The 14,687-nt window shown below is 34.3% G+C and overlaps 2 protein-coding genes and 1 long non-coding RNA gene across 3 annotated transcripts; 1 reads left to right on the top strand and 2 right to left on the bottom strand.

Annotated features, from left to right (window-relative positions):
• Nucleotides 1–733: 733 nt before the first annotated feature.
• Nucleotides 734–9,018, bottom strand: LOC105839262 (polyadenylate-binding protein 4-like). Its single transcript, XM_012685443.3, has 4 exons — nt 7,966–9,018; nt 3,658–3,968; nt 2,590–3,544; nt 734–1,590 (listed from the first exon to the last, which is right to left on the bottom strand). Exons 1-4 carry the CDS (start codon nt 8,156–8,158, stop codon nt 1,136–1,138), a joined length of 1,914 nt encoding a protein of 637 aa, XP_012540897.1. The 5' UTR covers nt 8,159–9,018; the 3' UTR covers nt 734–1,135.
• A 502-nt stretch (nt 9,019–9,520) lies between these two features.
• On the top strand, nt 9,521–10,794 carry LOC105839264 (cytochrome b-c1 complex subunit 7). Its single transcript, XM_012685444.3, has 4 exons — nt 9,521–9,710; nt 9,832–9,882; nt 10,318–10,487; nt 10,577–10,794. Exons 1-4 carry the CDS (start codon nt 9,683–9,685, stop codon nt 10,652–10,654), a joined length of 327 nt encoding a protein of 108 aa, XP_012540898.1. The 5' UTR covers nt 9,521–9,682; the 3' UTR covers nt 10,655–10,794.
• On the bottom strand, nt 10,586–14,636 carry LOC118644949. Its single transcript, XR_004962727.1, has 2 exons — nt 11,949–14,636; nt 10,586–10,816 (listed from the first exon to the last, which is right to left on the bottom strand). It is a non-coding gene; the product is annotated as an uncharacterized LOC118644949 (long non-coding RNA).
• Nucleotides 14,637–14,687: the final 51 nt, after the last annotated feature.

Here is a 14,687-nt window from a genome sequence, read left to right as displayed (position 1 = left end):
CTGTCAGTTTCTTAAATATGTTGTCTTGAATTGCAGGACAAACTCTTTTCTCCGTTTATTTCTCTTTTGTATTCTGAAGTTTGTTGTAATTTCAATTCAGTTACATAAAAGCAAGATTATTTCATCAAAATTAAAAAAAACAGATTTTGTCAAATATGAGAAAAATATGATTTATCTTTACAGTAAATTCTAACGAAGAGATTATGTATTATGTGGAGTGTGTATATATATATATATATATATATTTAAGAGAGAAGATATACATGTTTAATTTATTAGTTTTTATAAAAAAATACAATTTTTTTAATACTTCACAAATCTTGTAATCGCTAATAAAATATGGATTCAATAAAAACGCAATATATACATATCTATATAAAAGTTAAAAAACGGGAAAAACTTCAATGAATTGATGGATTCCAAATGTCATTAAAAATATTGCTTTACAATTTAAAATTGATCGAATAAATCATGCTAGAGTTATTTAAAAAAAAAACGATTATGAAGAACCGCATATAAAGATTAACATTTTTTTTCAATGTAAAGAAACAACTTACTAAAACCGTCTAGGTCTAGGATTATAGAGTGCGAGGTTTCAGAAAAAAATAAAGTACATTCAACAGGTGTAACAATTGTACATATCAGGCAACGATTGCCTACGGTTTATATTTCTAGAGTCATCAAATTAAATTTCGTTTAATTGTTACATCCATCGAACGTCAATCGATCTGTGTATGTGTACATATCTTGAAAGAAAAATTTATTATCTTAAAATTCTAGAAATCTTTTCACATACCGCTTCTCTTAGTAAGCAAACGCAAGTCGAACCTAATTGTTGATTCAAAAAACGTTTTTTGTAATTCTCCATACTCTAATATAACGAATATGAAGTGACTGCTTTCTTAAAGTTTTACATTGTAAAAAGAACATGCATTCCTGCAGCTTTCCAAGCGTCTCGAAACCGGTTGTATCTTGGAAAGTAAATCTGTTATATAAACATTATACTGACACATAATTAAACTGCATAAATTCAGAAAAATAAAACTAAATGCTAACACCGCGTATACACATCGAATTAAATTGAAAATTTATCGAAATTTATTTTTATTTATTATAAAGATTATCGACGTGATGCTTATTCCTTTTTCGGCACGACCGCTTGTTTAGCCTGATGGGCCTGTAATACGGCCACGGCTTCCTCGACCTTGGCCTTCAGGGCTTCCTTATTCTCCAGCATGTGAAGCAGTTCGCTATTATCAATCTCCAAAAGCATACCGGTAATCTTTCCGGTCAGTTCCGGATGCATACATTGAATCAGAGGGAATAATCGTTCGCCCAGCATTTGCTTTTGCTCCTGTGGTGGTGCCGCGGCTAACATCGACGCGGTGAGCGGTTCCTGACCCTGAATGTGAACTGCTTGCTGCAGAGTAGGACCACTCGGAGTGGGTAGAGCCATGGCCGCTTGTGGTGGGTTGCGCATGTTTGCGGTGTACTTGTAATTTGGTGGACGGCTCTGACCGGGCGAGACACCAACAGTTGGTCCGGCCATGGAACGATTCTGCAAGTTGGCACCACCAACTGTTTGCAGACCTGAAATACACAGATATCGATATAGTAATTATGTAATGCAAAGTTAAAATAATTATTCTTACTAATAATTAGATGTAGTCATATTATAATATTGTACATATTATAATTAGTGTAATAATAAAAGTTATAATAATTACATAATTTATAACAATTTACGGTAATTTAAATTTATAATAATTTAAATGTTATATTTTATATTATTTATATTGTTCTAAAAATACTTATAATTTATTAAATAAATGCAATTCATTTAACTATAGGATAGTAAAAAAATAGTTTAATCGACAAATAATTTTATTTTAAGGAATAACCTCTAACCATTTCAGATATATTTTAGCAAAAGTTTTCTAGTTGTTCAAGTCTTTTAAGACATTTGTTTTTTTTTATTTCATTTTTTAAAGCGTGACGTTTCTATACAATTAAATATTCAACTTCTGCTAAATGTTCAAAATTCTAATAAGAAAAATAAAATACATAAGACAGAACGACGCATACCATATATCTATATAAAACAGATTGAGTTAAAGTTAGGTTTATAATCTCTTCTATTCCAATCTTTATCTGATATATGCATCTTTATCGTGCTGCTTCTTGTTATACAATTTATTTATGTATATGTAAAATTAGTTATAAATTCTTTTTGTTAACAAACGAAGTGATAAACAAAATGAATACGAAGAGGAAAAAAATAAAATAAAGAATAAAAAAAGATTTTATGTCTGATGGGGGAAAAAAAGGAAGACTTTATATTTTATATAAATAATATAACAATAAAAACGCACAAAAGTCCCTACACACACACATATGATACAAAGAAATATCTAGAAAAAAATCACTATATTTATGAAACAATTGTTAGAAGAAAGCCATTATAATGATGCATGGTAGTTCGAAGAGTCAAAAAATAAATACAATAAAAGAAATAATAACAAAAACAAAGATTATTACACAAAATCAGTGTCCAAGATATTTTGTAATGTTATTTTTTTAAAATAATACCTGTGATTGGTCTGGCAGACATGTTGTTACGTAAGGTGCCAGCTTGCGCGGCAGGAGCGCGTGGCGCCGCTCGGAATGGTGCAGCTTGCATCGACGCGAATCCAGAATTCGCGCCAGTTTGCGCGTTCGGACGTACTTGATTTGGTTGCGCCGGCCAGCGTGGAGTAGCACGAATTTGTGCCATCTGCGCGGGTCCATAAAATCGCTGCGGCTGCGGCAGCGTAGGTACAAAGTAACTCCCGGCATTACCGGGCTGATGGAATATCTGACCCATTTGTTGCATGCGCATATTCGCCATGCGTTGCATGTACTGCGAGGCAAGATGCGCCTTGCGATCTTCCTTACGTTGTGCCAAAGCGACATAGAGGGGCTTGGAACCTACGATACGTCCATTCATTTCGGTAACTGCCTTGGTAGCCTCCTCTGGCTGCGAGAAACATACGAAGCCGAATCCTTTACTACGTCCTTCATCCATCATCACCTTCGCGGACGTAATCGTGCCAAATGGCGTAAATTCTTTACGCAAACGCTCATCGTCGATCGTGTCGTCTAGATTCTTTACGTATAAGTTCACGCCTTGATACCGATTCAGGCGTTCGATCTTTAGCTGCTCGAATTTCCGTTTAAGCTCCTGTTGGCGTTCAGCTTTCTTCTGGGCTCGTCCGACATATATGCATTTGCCCTCGGTGATCTCCTTGCCATTCAAATCGTGCACTGCTTGCTCGGCAGAGTTCGGGTCCTCGAAAGCGACAAATCCAAAACCACGTGGCTTGCCATCTTCCTTGGTCATGACTTTGTGGCTTGTAATAGTCCCGTACTTCTCGAACAACTCCTTCAGCTTGTCGTCGGTGATATCCTCGCCAAAGTTTTTCACGTAGACGTTCGTGAACAGTTTGGCCTTCTCGCCCAACTCTTTCTGGCGCTCCTTACGCGGGATAAATTTTCCAACATACACCTGTAAGTGAGATCCATGTTGAGAAACAAAAAGGGAATCGGTTTGATGATTGAAACAAATCAATCGAGCATCAACTTTTGTCCTAATCGAATGAATAACAAGTGTTACTTTACCTTTTTGCCGTTTAATAACATTCCGTTGACCTTTTCGATAGATTTGTTGGCCGCTTCTTCTGTTTCAAAATGAACAAAGCCGTAACCTTTTGACGCGCCCGATTCGTCTTGTGTAACTTTGCAGCTGAGTATGTTACCGAACGCCGAAAATGTATCATACATCGCTTTATTGTCTATGTTTTTATCTAAATTCTTGATAAATACATTTCCGACACCAGATTTGCGTAAGGAGGGATCGCGCTGCGACCACATAATCCGAATAGGCCGCCCTTTTATAATGTCGAAATTCATGGTATCAAGGGCACGTTCGGCTAAAACATAAAGACATACGCAAATGTATTATCTTTATAAAAGTGAATGTTTTAAAGATTTTATCGCCATGCTTATATATCGAAAACAAAAAATTTTTTATTATTACATAAATTCATGTGTGTCATCGCTTTTGTAATTCTGACTGGAGTTTATAATTTAAAGATGCATCTGCTAAGATCAATGCATAAAATGTTTTAATTAAATTACATAATTATAAATATATATGCAAACTTCTTTCAAAAGTGATAAAATTTGAAAAACGTAATTTTCGAGCTATTACTACAAATTGGATGAAGAAGTTAAAAACGCCAAACATAATCATTACAATTAATAATTTTCCATCAAATAAAAATAATTTTTATTATTAAAAAAAAAAAACGTAATTTTTTGTACAGATTTTATTTCGCGTCTTCGATTCAAAAATTATTTTTAAATGGTTAATCATAAATAAATTAAATATTACTCTCAGTTTCATAAATTCTCTGTCAAGTTAAAATTAATAGTTTTTCCTCTTTTCAGGGAAATTTGGTTTTTTAAAAGAAGAAAATGTGTGCCGGTCAAAACTGAGCTTAATATTAATAATAATAATTTTAATATAAATTATTAAATATATTTTTTCGTTGTATAAACTGATTACCGATATAGTTTGTCGGATTTAAAACACAATCGTAAACAAACTAGAAATAATATTAACCAAATTAGATCATCAATTTAATAGCAATGCTATAATATAACATCTTTAAAAATTACAAAGAACTTGTGAAGATTATTACCCTTGTCAGAGTTTAAAATGACCTGAAATTTTCGTGAATTAGTATATAACGGATGTTATATCAATTCGTGCTACCAGGGCTATGATAATACTTAACAATCATTTAGAGACAACTTTGCTCAGATGACACGTGTATAAACAATAAGGTAAATGTTACGTATCGATATGTAAATAATAGCATTATTCTTAAATTTAACGATCAAATTAATTTAAAATATTTTTTCCAGATTCAGTTTATGATTGCGTTTCAAATTGTACAGCAACTATAATTTTTTATAATTTTGCGTTCTTCTACGTATCCTAATTGTATGTATAAAAAAAATAAATCACGTATTTTTATATTTGCGTATTTCGCAATATATATTCATAAAATTAAATAATTGCAGATTTATTTATTCCAAAAATTAAAGTTTTTCAAAATAATTTATCATTTTTCCCTTTCTTTTTTCTTCAGATTAGAATCCATATTAAATTACAGAATAAGATAGGTTAATATTTTCTACATTATTAAAGGATATTATTAAAGAATTATATCCATTAATACAAAAAAATAGATGTTTGTTTAATCAATTAAAAAATCCGAACTTCGAGTTAATATAATTATTACGTTTTAAAAACACAAAAAAGTTATAAAATGGTTATATATAGCTAATACATTATCTGTAGCAACTTTTGTATATTTTCTCATAAGCATTACAGTGGAATTTTCATTATTGTAAATATACAGTAATAAAAAATAAATTGTACTAAAAACAATTGTTGTTTTCCTATTCTTTTTTTAAATATGTTAAACATTAAAATATTAAAATAAGATTATACAGCGTCAAACAAACATAACTTGTTTACATAACGAATTTTCAAGACTGTTGGGGCGCAGTTAATATAAGTTATAAGAATATTTAACTTCATAGAAAAATTATATTCAGCAACAAGATCCGATCAGCTACAGACCAAAACAGGCGATCTTTACTTTTATGTTTAAAACGTTTATCGGTCGAATAATCAACTTGCTATTATTGTATAAAAAATTACGTTTAAAAAATATAAAATTCTCATTGTTCAATACTAATTTTCTTGAATTAAAAAGAAAAAATATTGAATAAAAAATACCAGTCTATTTTTTAACTAAGAATTATAATTTTTTAATAATTATTATCGAAACAATTATACATTGTTGCTTTTAAGGTGAATTTCAGATGATAATTATAATATTGAAATAAAAATATAAAATTTTATAAAGAAAATTGAATTAATATATTTATATATAAGCAAAATAAAGTCTGTTGCTTATATACACATATATACAAAACAATGATTGTTAAATAGAATATTATTTGATACTAATGCTTTGTCTGCATGTAATTAAATAAAATTATCCTATCGTGAGTACTCGTTGAATATCGCACTTTTTACTTTATCGTTACCTATTTTCCTATTATTTAAAATAATATTTTATATTAGATAATGTTTATTTTGACATTTTTAAAAATTGGATAATTGGAGATGATCACTAGTCGATATGTAAAAGAAAAAAATAAATGGGAAAAAAGCGGAAAAATGTAAAACTTAGGTAGCAGGAAAAATCTAGAAAAAAATGTTCTCCATTATCTGTTGTAGAATAATTAGAATTTCGAATTTTAGGTAAAATTGCAAGTCGCGGAGAAGAAACTAAAGTTCTATCATGCTGTTTTCTTGTCTTGTTTTAAAAAATACCGATTTCTTTGTTGACTTGTTCGGTAGGTACAAAAATTGATGTTCACAGATTTTCATATACTCTATGAACATCAGGTTTCTTGGAATTATCTTGAAAGGGAAATTTGTCACAAGGTCGATATTTCGTGCGAATGATGCGCACGCGAAATCGAGAGTTTATTTCGTCTCTCGTAAGCGAAAATCGAATTCACGTAATAAAAAAAAAAGTTAACGGTACAAGTATCGACCGTTGTCATTACCAATCGTTCCCATTTTCTTAGATTAACATTTTATTTCTTGTTCAAAAAGCAGGATTCTGAAATTTGACTTTTTTTAAGAAATAAAGTTTTTAAAATTTCTCCTGAATTTTATATTCTTTTATTAGCCGCTTATTAAGGGGATGCTAAAGCTGTTCTGTTTTACCGATTATTTTGATTATTTTCAATTCACTAATCTTTTAATTGTATTTACAGAATTAAAAATCCTTTTCCACAATTAAAGTACAGACGGTAACATAATACGTAAGAATTTTATATAAAAAAACAAAAAAAAATTTAATTTATAAATTATATTAAAATTTTTTTTCGTTTTTGATATAAAATTCTTACGTACGTATTACGTTATCGTCTGTACTTTAATTGTGAAAAAGGGTTTTTAATTCTGTAAATACAATTAAAAGATTAGTAAATTGAAAATAAGCAAAGTAATCGATAAAACAGGACAGCTTTAGCATCCCCTTAATTCTTTTAACTGCATTTTTTGTACATCTCCGCATTTTAAGCGAAATAAATGTAATAAATAAATGCAATAATTATCAGATCACTTGAGATATTTTGAGTAAATTTGTTTCTTTAATTCTATTCAGGACACATCTGTCTGCAAATGTAGTGCGTAATGAAAAAGAAGAAAAAATCTCTTGTTCTCGCGACAAATCCATTTGATCATTAATCACCGTCAAGCCCGTTGGCTTGCACACTGCCGCACTGAACAAGATTGAGAAGATTGAATGAATAGGAACAAAATGGATTAGGATTATTCGATTAGTCGAATTGAACATAATCTCTCCGTTTCTGACGCGTAGTCCACGAGTTAATTCTATGGCGGAACAGCGAGCGACGCGAAGCCAACAGAGCGCGCATTGGCAGTTTGGCACGGCCGCAGCACGCGGCACATGTGAGCGGCGCATGCAGCAGGTGGCGATTTGCGCGCGACGGACTGACGCTGACGCCGACGCCGACATCGAAATCGACATCGACATCGACACCGACGCCGTCGCTGGCATCGATGCTGACGCCTATGACAACGATGGACGTTTAGACGTATCTCATTCGCATTCAGAATTGCGAACTGAAGATTGAAATTGAACCAATTAAAACGAAAGGAATTAAAATAAAAATTATCCAATTGGTCGAGTCGTAATCCTAAATTGGCAATCTCCAACGGAACAACGGAATGTTCGTCCACGTCGTCGATCGTCGCCACCGTCGCGGGATTATTGCGCAACAATAAAAATATATAATGAGCCGTCTCACCGTCAGCCGGTTGCTGAAAGTTGACATACGCGTAGCCGAGCGAGCGGCGGGTGATCATGTCGCGACATACGCGGATCGACAGCACGGGCCCGGCTGTTGAGAACTTCTCGAACAGCATCGCCTCGGTGATGTCGGTGTGCAGATTGCCCACGTAGAGCGAGGCCATGGGGTAGTTGGGCGCTCCAGGATTCATGGCGGCGGTCGTAGAGTATCTCGCGCTCGAAGGAGAGGGACGGCGGAGCAAGGTTCTCCCGCGCGTCGCGTGCGACAATCACGCTTCGATTTTCTTCGTCTCGACCCTGTTTCTCTCACGCGGTCTCCTCGCACGTTTTCCTCGTATACTTTTACTCAGTTTCCGTCGACCTCGTGCGCGCGTGGATACACTTTTTTTTTCGTGCCTGTGGCTATCCAGATGGATTCTTCGTCCGTTCCTTTTTCTCTCTCTCTCTCTCTCTCTTTCTCTGCGAATAGCAGCGTCGCTCACACTCTTTGCCTCGTGTGCGTTCTCTCTCACTTCCTTTACTTCCTTTCCCTTTGTCACCGAGGCCACGACAGTTTTCGTCTACAGTTTTGCGATTTTTTTAATGCGTTTTTCACAAGTTTTTACTTTTTTTTGGGTTTTTTTTTTCTAGGAGAGTTAGTTTCACGGAATGAGCATAGGTTATGTGGCTTATTTCTGAGGAAAAGGAAATGCACACAACAAACGCACAACACGGAACACAACTCTACCCTTGCTGAAGCGAAAAAAGTGTGGCGTTCGCCTCTTATATATAGCCGGACCGTGCAACGATCGTCGCGTCGTTGCCCACGCCACGCGAAGCGGCAAAGTAGTTCCCACTTCCGTCTCCCCTTCAACGCCATCTACATCTCAAAATATCCGGAAGTGTTTATCGCGCTTCAATTTCTCGCGCTCGATCGCCAAAAAACGTCGCGTCAACCGTCCTTGTCCCCCACATGCTGTAACGTTCGAATATTTTTTTCCGCGATACACGAAAAATAAATTTTATTCCTGTTGTAAACTAATAATACAAGTGCTGCTCGAGAATCTGTTGTTCACTGATTAATTTGACAAAAATTTTGCACCAAAATTTTTAACCATGTAATTCGCTAATCTAATTTTTCTTTTTTATAACAGATGACGCAAAAAGTTATAATTGTCCATGTTAATACATTTTAATACATTAATAAAATGCTTTATGACAAATAATTTTGATGAAATATAAAAATTTCTGTTTATTTGAATATGATACTACGTATACTAAATTAAACACCGATTAAGTTAAATGTGGAGCTCGGTCGTGAAACTTTTGTTTTTTCGAATTGCCAAGACTACTAAAAGTAAAAAGTTCACAGGTCGCGCAAGATGATAGAATGTATGTCATCATTTAATTTTTTAAAGCATCAGCAATTAAGCGAAATGCCATTTCAAGAGCTTTTTTCAATACAGTAGCTACACGTGGAGACAGACGGCTGGCAGCAGCCATTCCACACTGTGCGCGGCCTGCGCGGCTGCGCCTGCGCGGGGCCAGCTACGGCAATGACGACTTATGACGAGACGACTACTGCTGTCTCCTTCTCGCTCAGTCATGTCGCCATTTAATTTTTCGACGCATCACAGCATCGGTCTTGGTCTTGATTGGTCTGCTTGAGCTGTTTACTTGCGTCAAGTTTATCGAGTTTCCTTACGATTCCCGTAGAAAACGTCACATCATCCAAAATGATGAAACAAATGAATCAATTAATCCGTAAGCCAACTTCACTCTCAATATCTAATGAAATCTTTATTTCCTTTTTGTTTCTTTATTACTTGATCGATCGTTGAGTGTAAAGTGACATTCTCTTACATAATACATTTATTTGTTTCAGCCATCGGCTTCAGCAAATGGGTCTACAATCTTAGCGGATTTAATCAATATGGTAATGAAAAGTGACATAAGGTTTACATCATTAATTTGTATATTATATGAAAATTGAGAAAAATTCTTGACTTAACCTAAAAAAAATTTCATTGTTAGTATAACATTGTTATTTTCTTGTGTAAAGAATACTTTTAACAATTGGTTTTATTGGAAACAAATACTATTAGAGACAAGTATTCAATGTGTTTAAAATATATTTTGTAATTACATTACACACCTGCTTTTTCATGTGTTAACTATATTTGTTAAATTTGATAATTGGAGTTTGATTCCGAGTTTTAAGTAGTTAAACATATATATGTGTACCTTCATAAAAAGATTGCTATTGAAGAGAATGACAATTTGTTTATCATTAGATCATACCAATTTTACATAAATTCTTTTTATTACTGTGCACTCAGAATTGTACCTTTATTATAATCTTTCTGTTCAGGTTTGCTCGTCAATGATCTATTTAATGAAGATCTTCCAGATGTAAAAGAAGCGGTAAGGCGTCTTCCCCCAGAAATTAGAGATCAACGCAACTTTCGTATAATAAGAGCCATGCAGTTGTCCGCCTGCCACAGAATTCTACCTAAGGAACAGTGGACTAAATATGAAGAGGTTAGTAAGAACAAAGATTGTCATTGATCAATCGATATATTGTAATCGATTCAGAATGTCTTCAACTAAAGAAAAAAATGTTTTTGCAGGATGTTCATTATCTTCAGCCATATCTCAATCGAGTTGTAGAAGAGCGCAAAGAGAAGGAGGAATGGGAAGCGTCGTAAAGTAGTTTAGCATAATGATTATTGAATAGTAATACAATAAATGTTACTCATTCTTTAATGCAAACTTGCGAAGAAGAGCTGGTCTGTACATATATAAAACGACTAATTATTAAATAAATTACATTCACTTACTCAAAACAGTTACAAATATGCAACAATATCCTGTATTCTCCGTTGTGTTGCAACATTCATTTGGTTTCCTAAACGACTTTCAAATAATGAATGATATAAGTTCAAAGTCAAATAATAGTAATTGATTCATTCAAATCAAAATTAATACGATAAACAGGTCAATATATCGAGCCATGACATTTTCCTAATACAATATAATACAATATGTATATTAAATAAAATATTCCTAATACAATATGTTTATTAAATAAACATATAATTATAAACGCGACTAAAAAACAGTTGTGTTAAAAAATGTTAAATTTTGAAACGTTTCGACTATACTTAGTCCTCTTCAGTCATAACCAATATGTATGAACTTAAACACGAATGAAATAACGCAAACGAAAACATAATTAAACAGTTAAAAAATGATGACCATTGAAAAACCATAAAACAACGCATATCGTATCAAAATGTGTCACAACAAATAAAAACGTGAATCAATAAATAATACAATTAAATAAATAATAAAATGAAAAATAATAAATTTTTTTTCCACAAGTCGGTTTTTCATATTAAAAGGACATTCTGCCTCTGACTACCGAACGTTACACTTGTCTTTAACGCTTTGTCGAATACTCTGTGTGTTTGGTGCTCGTTTTAATATTGTGTTTTAATATCTGGGATCAACATATAAGTTTATAGTTTTTTACAATACGCATATCATTTATGTTATTCATAACACGTATTCCATTGTTTTTGATCTTTTAGATTTATCGACAAGACTTATTGACTATCTATTCTGTCCTTTTAATATGAAAAACCGACTTGCGGAGAAAAAAAAATTATTATTTTTCATTTTATTATTCATTTAATTGTATTATTTATTGGTTCACGTTTTTATTTGTTATGACACATTTTGATACGATATGCGTTGTTTTATGGTTTTATGGTCATCATTTTTTAACTGTTTAATTATGTTTTCGTTATGTATGTTTGCATTATTTCAGTCGTGTTTAAGTTCATATATATTGGTAATTTATTATGACTGAAGGACTAAGTACAGTCGAAACGTTTCAAAATTTTAACAGTTGTTTTTTAGTCGCGTTTATAATTATATAATGTTTATTTAATAAATTATATTGTATTAGGAAAATTTGTCGTGGCTCGATATATTGACCTGTTTATCGTATTAATTTTGCTTAGCAGTATAACGAGCTCTTCATATTTATTTGTTTTGTTGTCATTCAAATCAATTTAATAATTGTAAAAAAAATGTGTTGTAGCAATAACTATAGATTCTATATACATAATTATATATTCTGCAATATTGATAGAATATTTACGTTATTGTTTAACTATTGTAATACACATGTTCCAAGATAATTGGTAACTTATTAAATAAGTTGCAGCTGAAATGTTGAAGCGAAAATGTCGCTGATGAAAAAGTAAAAACATACGTAATGAAGTCTGCGGTTTCCAGCTGGAAGAACATTAAAAAAAATTGTGGGTTACGTCTACTTCAAGTCAAGATTAAACCTATCACTTGAAATGAAGCACTCTGCGGCTACGCATATAACAGCAAAAGTTGGGTCGCCTGATGGGCGAAATCTCAGTTTCAAGGTTTCGAAGTGGGTCTGGCTGGAAATTTTTGGATCTTTACGTACTATGTACATAATCAAAAAGAATATATTGAAATCATAAAACCTTGAGGACAATTAATAAACTTTTATTAATTAACGTACATACATTATCGAAAGGAATTAAGAGATATATTTCATCGTCAGTTTTTGCGTTCATTCGTAACTCATTTAATATCCTTTATATAAGTGCATATTATCAATCATTTAGATGATACGTGTGATAATTAAATGTTAATTAAAGAGTAACAGCAATAATGAAGTTAATATATTTTATGCTTCGTCAAATATTAGAAGTTGAACAAAAGAAAACGAAAAATTTTAAGCAAAATGTAACAGATTTATGTGAAGAGTATAAAATTTGCAATATTTATAAATTAATAAAATAGGTTCATAAAGCCGATACTCTTTAATTTCTAAATGGACATTGGAGAAAAGAAAGATTTGGTAAACTTGGAGAGAGAATTAAGTTAAAGAAATGCAGTTTTATTTATTATAATTTTAAATAGGAAAATACTAAAACTGTTTAAATCGTATGTAAACATGTTTCTTTTGGAAAAAAAAAACGTTATATTACAAGTTAAGGGATGCAACGAGAGAATAATTTAACAAGTACATTTTATATCGTCAATTTCTGATACCTCGACTTACTCGATCAAAAGATTAACGACTCGACTCGATTTATTCCTCAGTATATTGATGATATTCGGTCCTACATCCCGGACAGCCGAGAAAACGAAAGAGAGCTCGAAAGGGATTCGACCGTGGCGGGTTTGCCATCGGGGATCGTCCATTGATCGGCGCTAAGTTGCATCATCCTGCACGTACGTGCAGCAGCACGCGTTTCGCGGGCAAATCGACGGATCAATATCTCACCCCCACGCGGGAGCCGAACAGCCGACTGCCGAAGCCGAGCGGCGTCGTCGAGGAGAGCGTGCGGGGCCGCCAAAGTTTCAAGAACGCCTCCGTTCCGTGATTTCATCGTCGTCTCGTCTCGGACGGCGAGAGTGCTACTCAGTGCTACTGCTGCGCGGTAGAGTACTGGAGTCTGGAGTCCCGTTTACTCGGCTACTCTCCCTGTGGCCGGTGTCGCGCGCGTGGTTCTCTCCTGTTGCCCCCGGTGTCGCCGTCGCGACGTCAACCTATCTTGTCTCGAACGCAAGCGAGTTCGTTCCTTGCCGGATGAGCCCGCGTGACCAGCAACGTTTCGCCAGCAACGTGCCGAAGGATAATACGACGCGCGCTGCTCATCACGGAAAATGATTCGGAGCGTGGTAAGTTGAGCGTCTCCTAAATTTAATTTTGATTCACCTAGCGCGAGTAGCGTGACTCCGCCGGTCGTCCTTTTTTTTCCGAGTCCCGAGTCCCGAGGCCCGAGGCTGCATAATGTCTCTGATATATCTCGACCGGCGCGGTGCGGCGGTGGACGCGTGGTAGGTGTATTATCGTCGCCGCTCTACACCGGACGATCGGTTCGACGAGACGTCCTTAAAAATCGAAAAAAAAGAATTTGTTCCACTATACACTGTTATGGGCATTTTTCCTGTTTTCCCCCCATTTTGCGTGCTCCGAAAAAATCGGACGTGTGAATCGTCGGCTTGTTAACGCAATCAGGCGTAAGGCTTTCCATGAATTTCAACATGGGAGATTTTTACGGAAGGGTAGTGTCAATCCCTCGTGATTGAGGAGATAATACCCTGGCCTTTAGGAATTTTGTGCATATTTCGAAGCTCGTGAGAACACGCGCTATCGGTTTCCGCGTCGCTATATAGTTCAAAGATCGAATTGTGGTGGATGACTCAGGGGTCGCGTCGAAAGTTGCACAGGGGTTGCCAATTAGGCGGCTTCGATCATTTTCGTTCTGTTTCGCGAAATGTGCGATCGCTCCGGGTGAGATTTCGGATATTCCGAGATAGTATAGGGGAGGAAAATACATGTCGGTGTGTAAGATGATTGGAGGATAACGCGAGAATGATTTCATCAGAATTTCGTGGCAGCGAGTGAGGGAGAGGGGGAGAAATTAGAGTACACATAACGATCGAATAATGCCTCGGGAGTGCATGCAATACTGCATTCAGCCGGCATCGCTAACCGTTTGCATCTCAATTTGGGAGGAAAAGTGTCGCGATTCGTAAAAGCTTACGTATTCAAAGACTCAGATATTTTCGTTATCGAATAACGAATCTACTGAATTCTGAATTAAATAAGAATTTTTCATTAATTAAATAAGAATTGTTTTGTAATTTTTGTAAAATTCTATTTTAGATTTTATTCTATGT

This window comes from Monomorium pharaonis, chromosome 3, assembly GCF_013373865.1.
Source record: "Monomorium pharaonis isolate MP-MQ-018 chromosome 3, ASM1337386v2, whole genome shotgun sequence".
NCBI lineage: Eukaryota > Metazoa > Arthropoda > Insecta > Hymenoptera > Formicidae > Monomorium > Monomorium pharaonis.
Note: the sequence above shows the minus strand (reverse complement) of the source record. Positions and strands in the feature narration are given on the sequence as shown.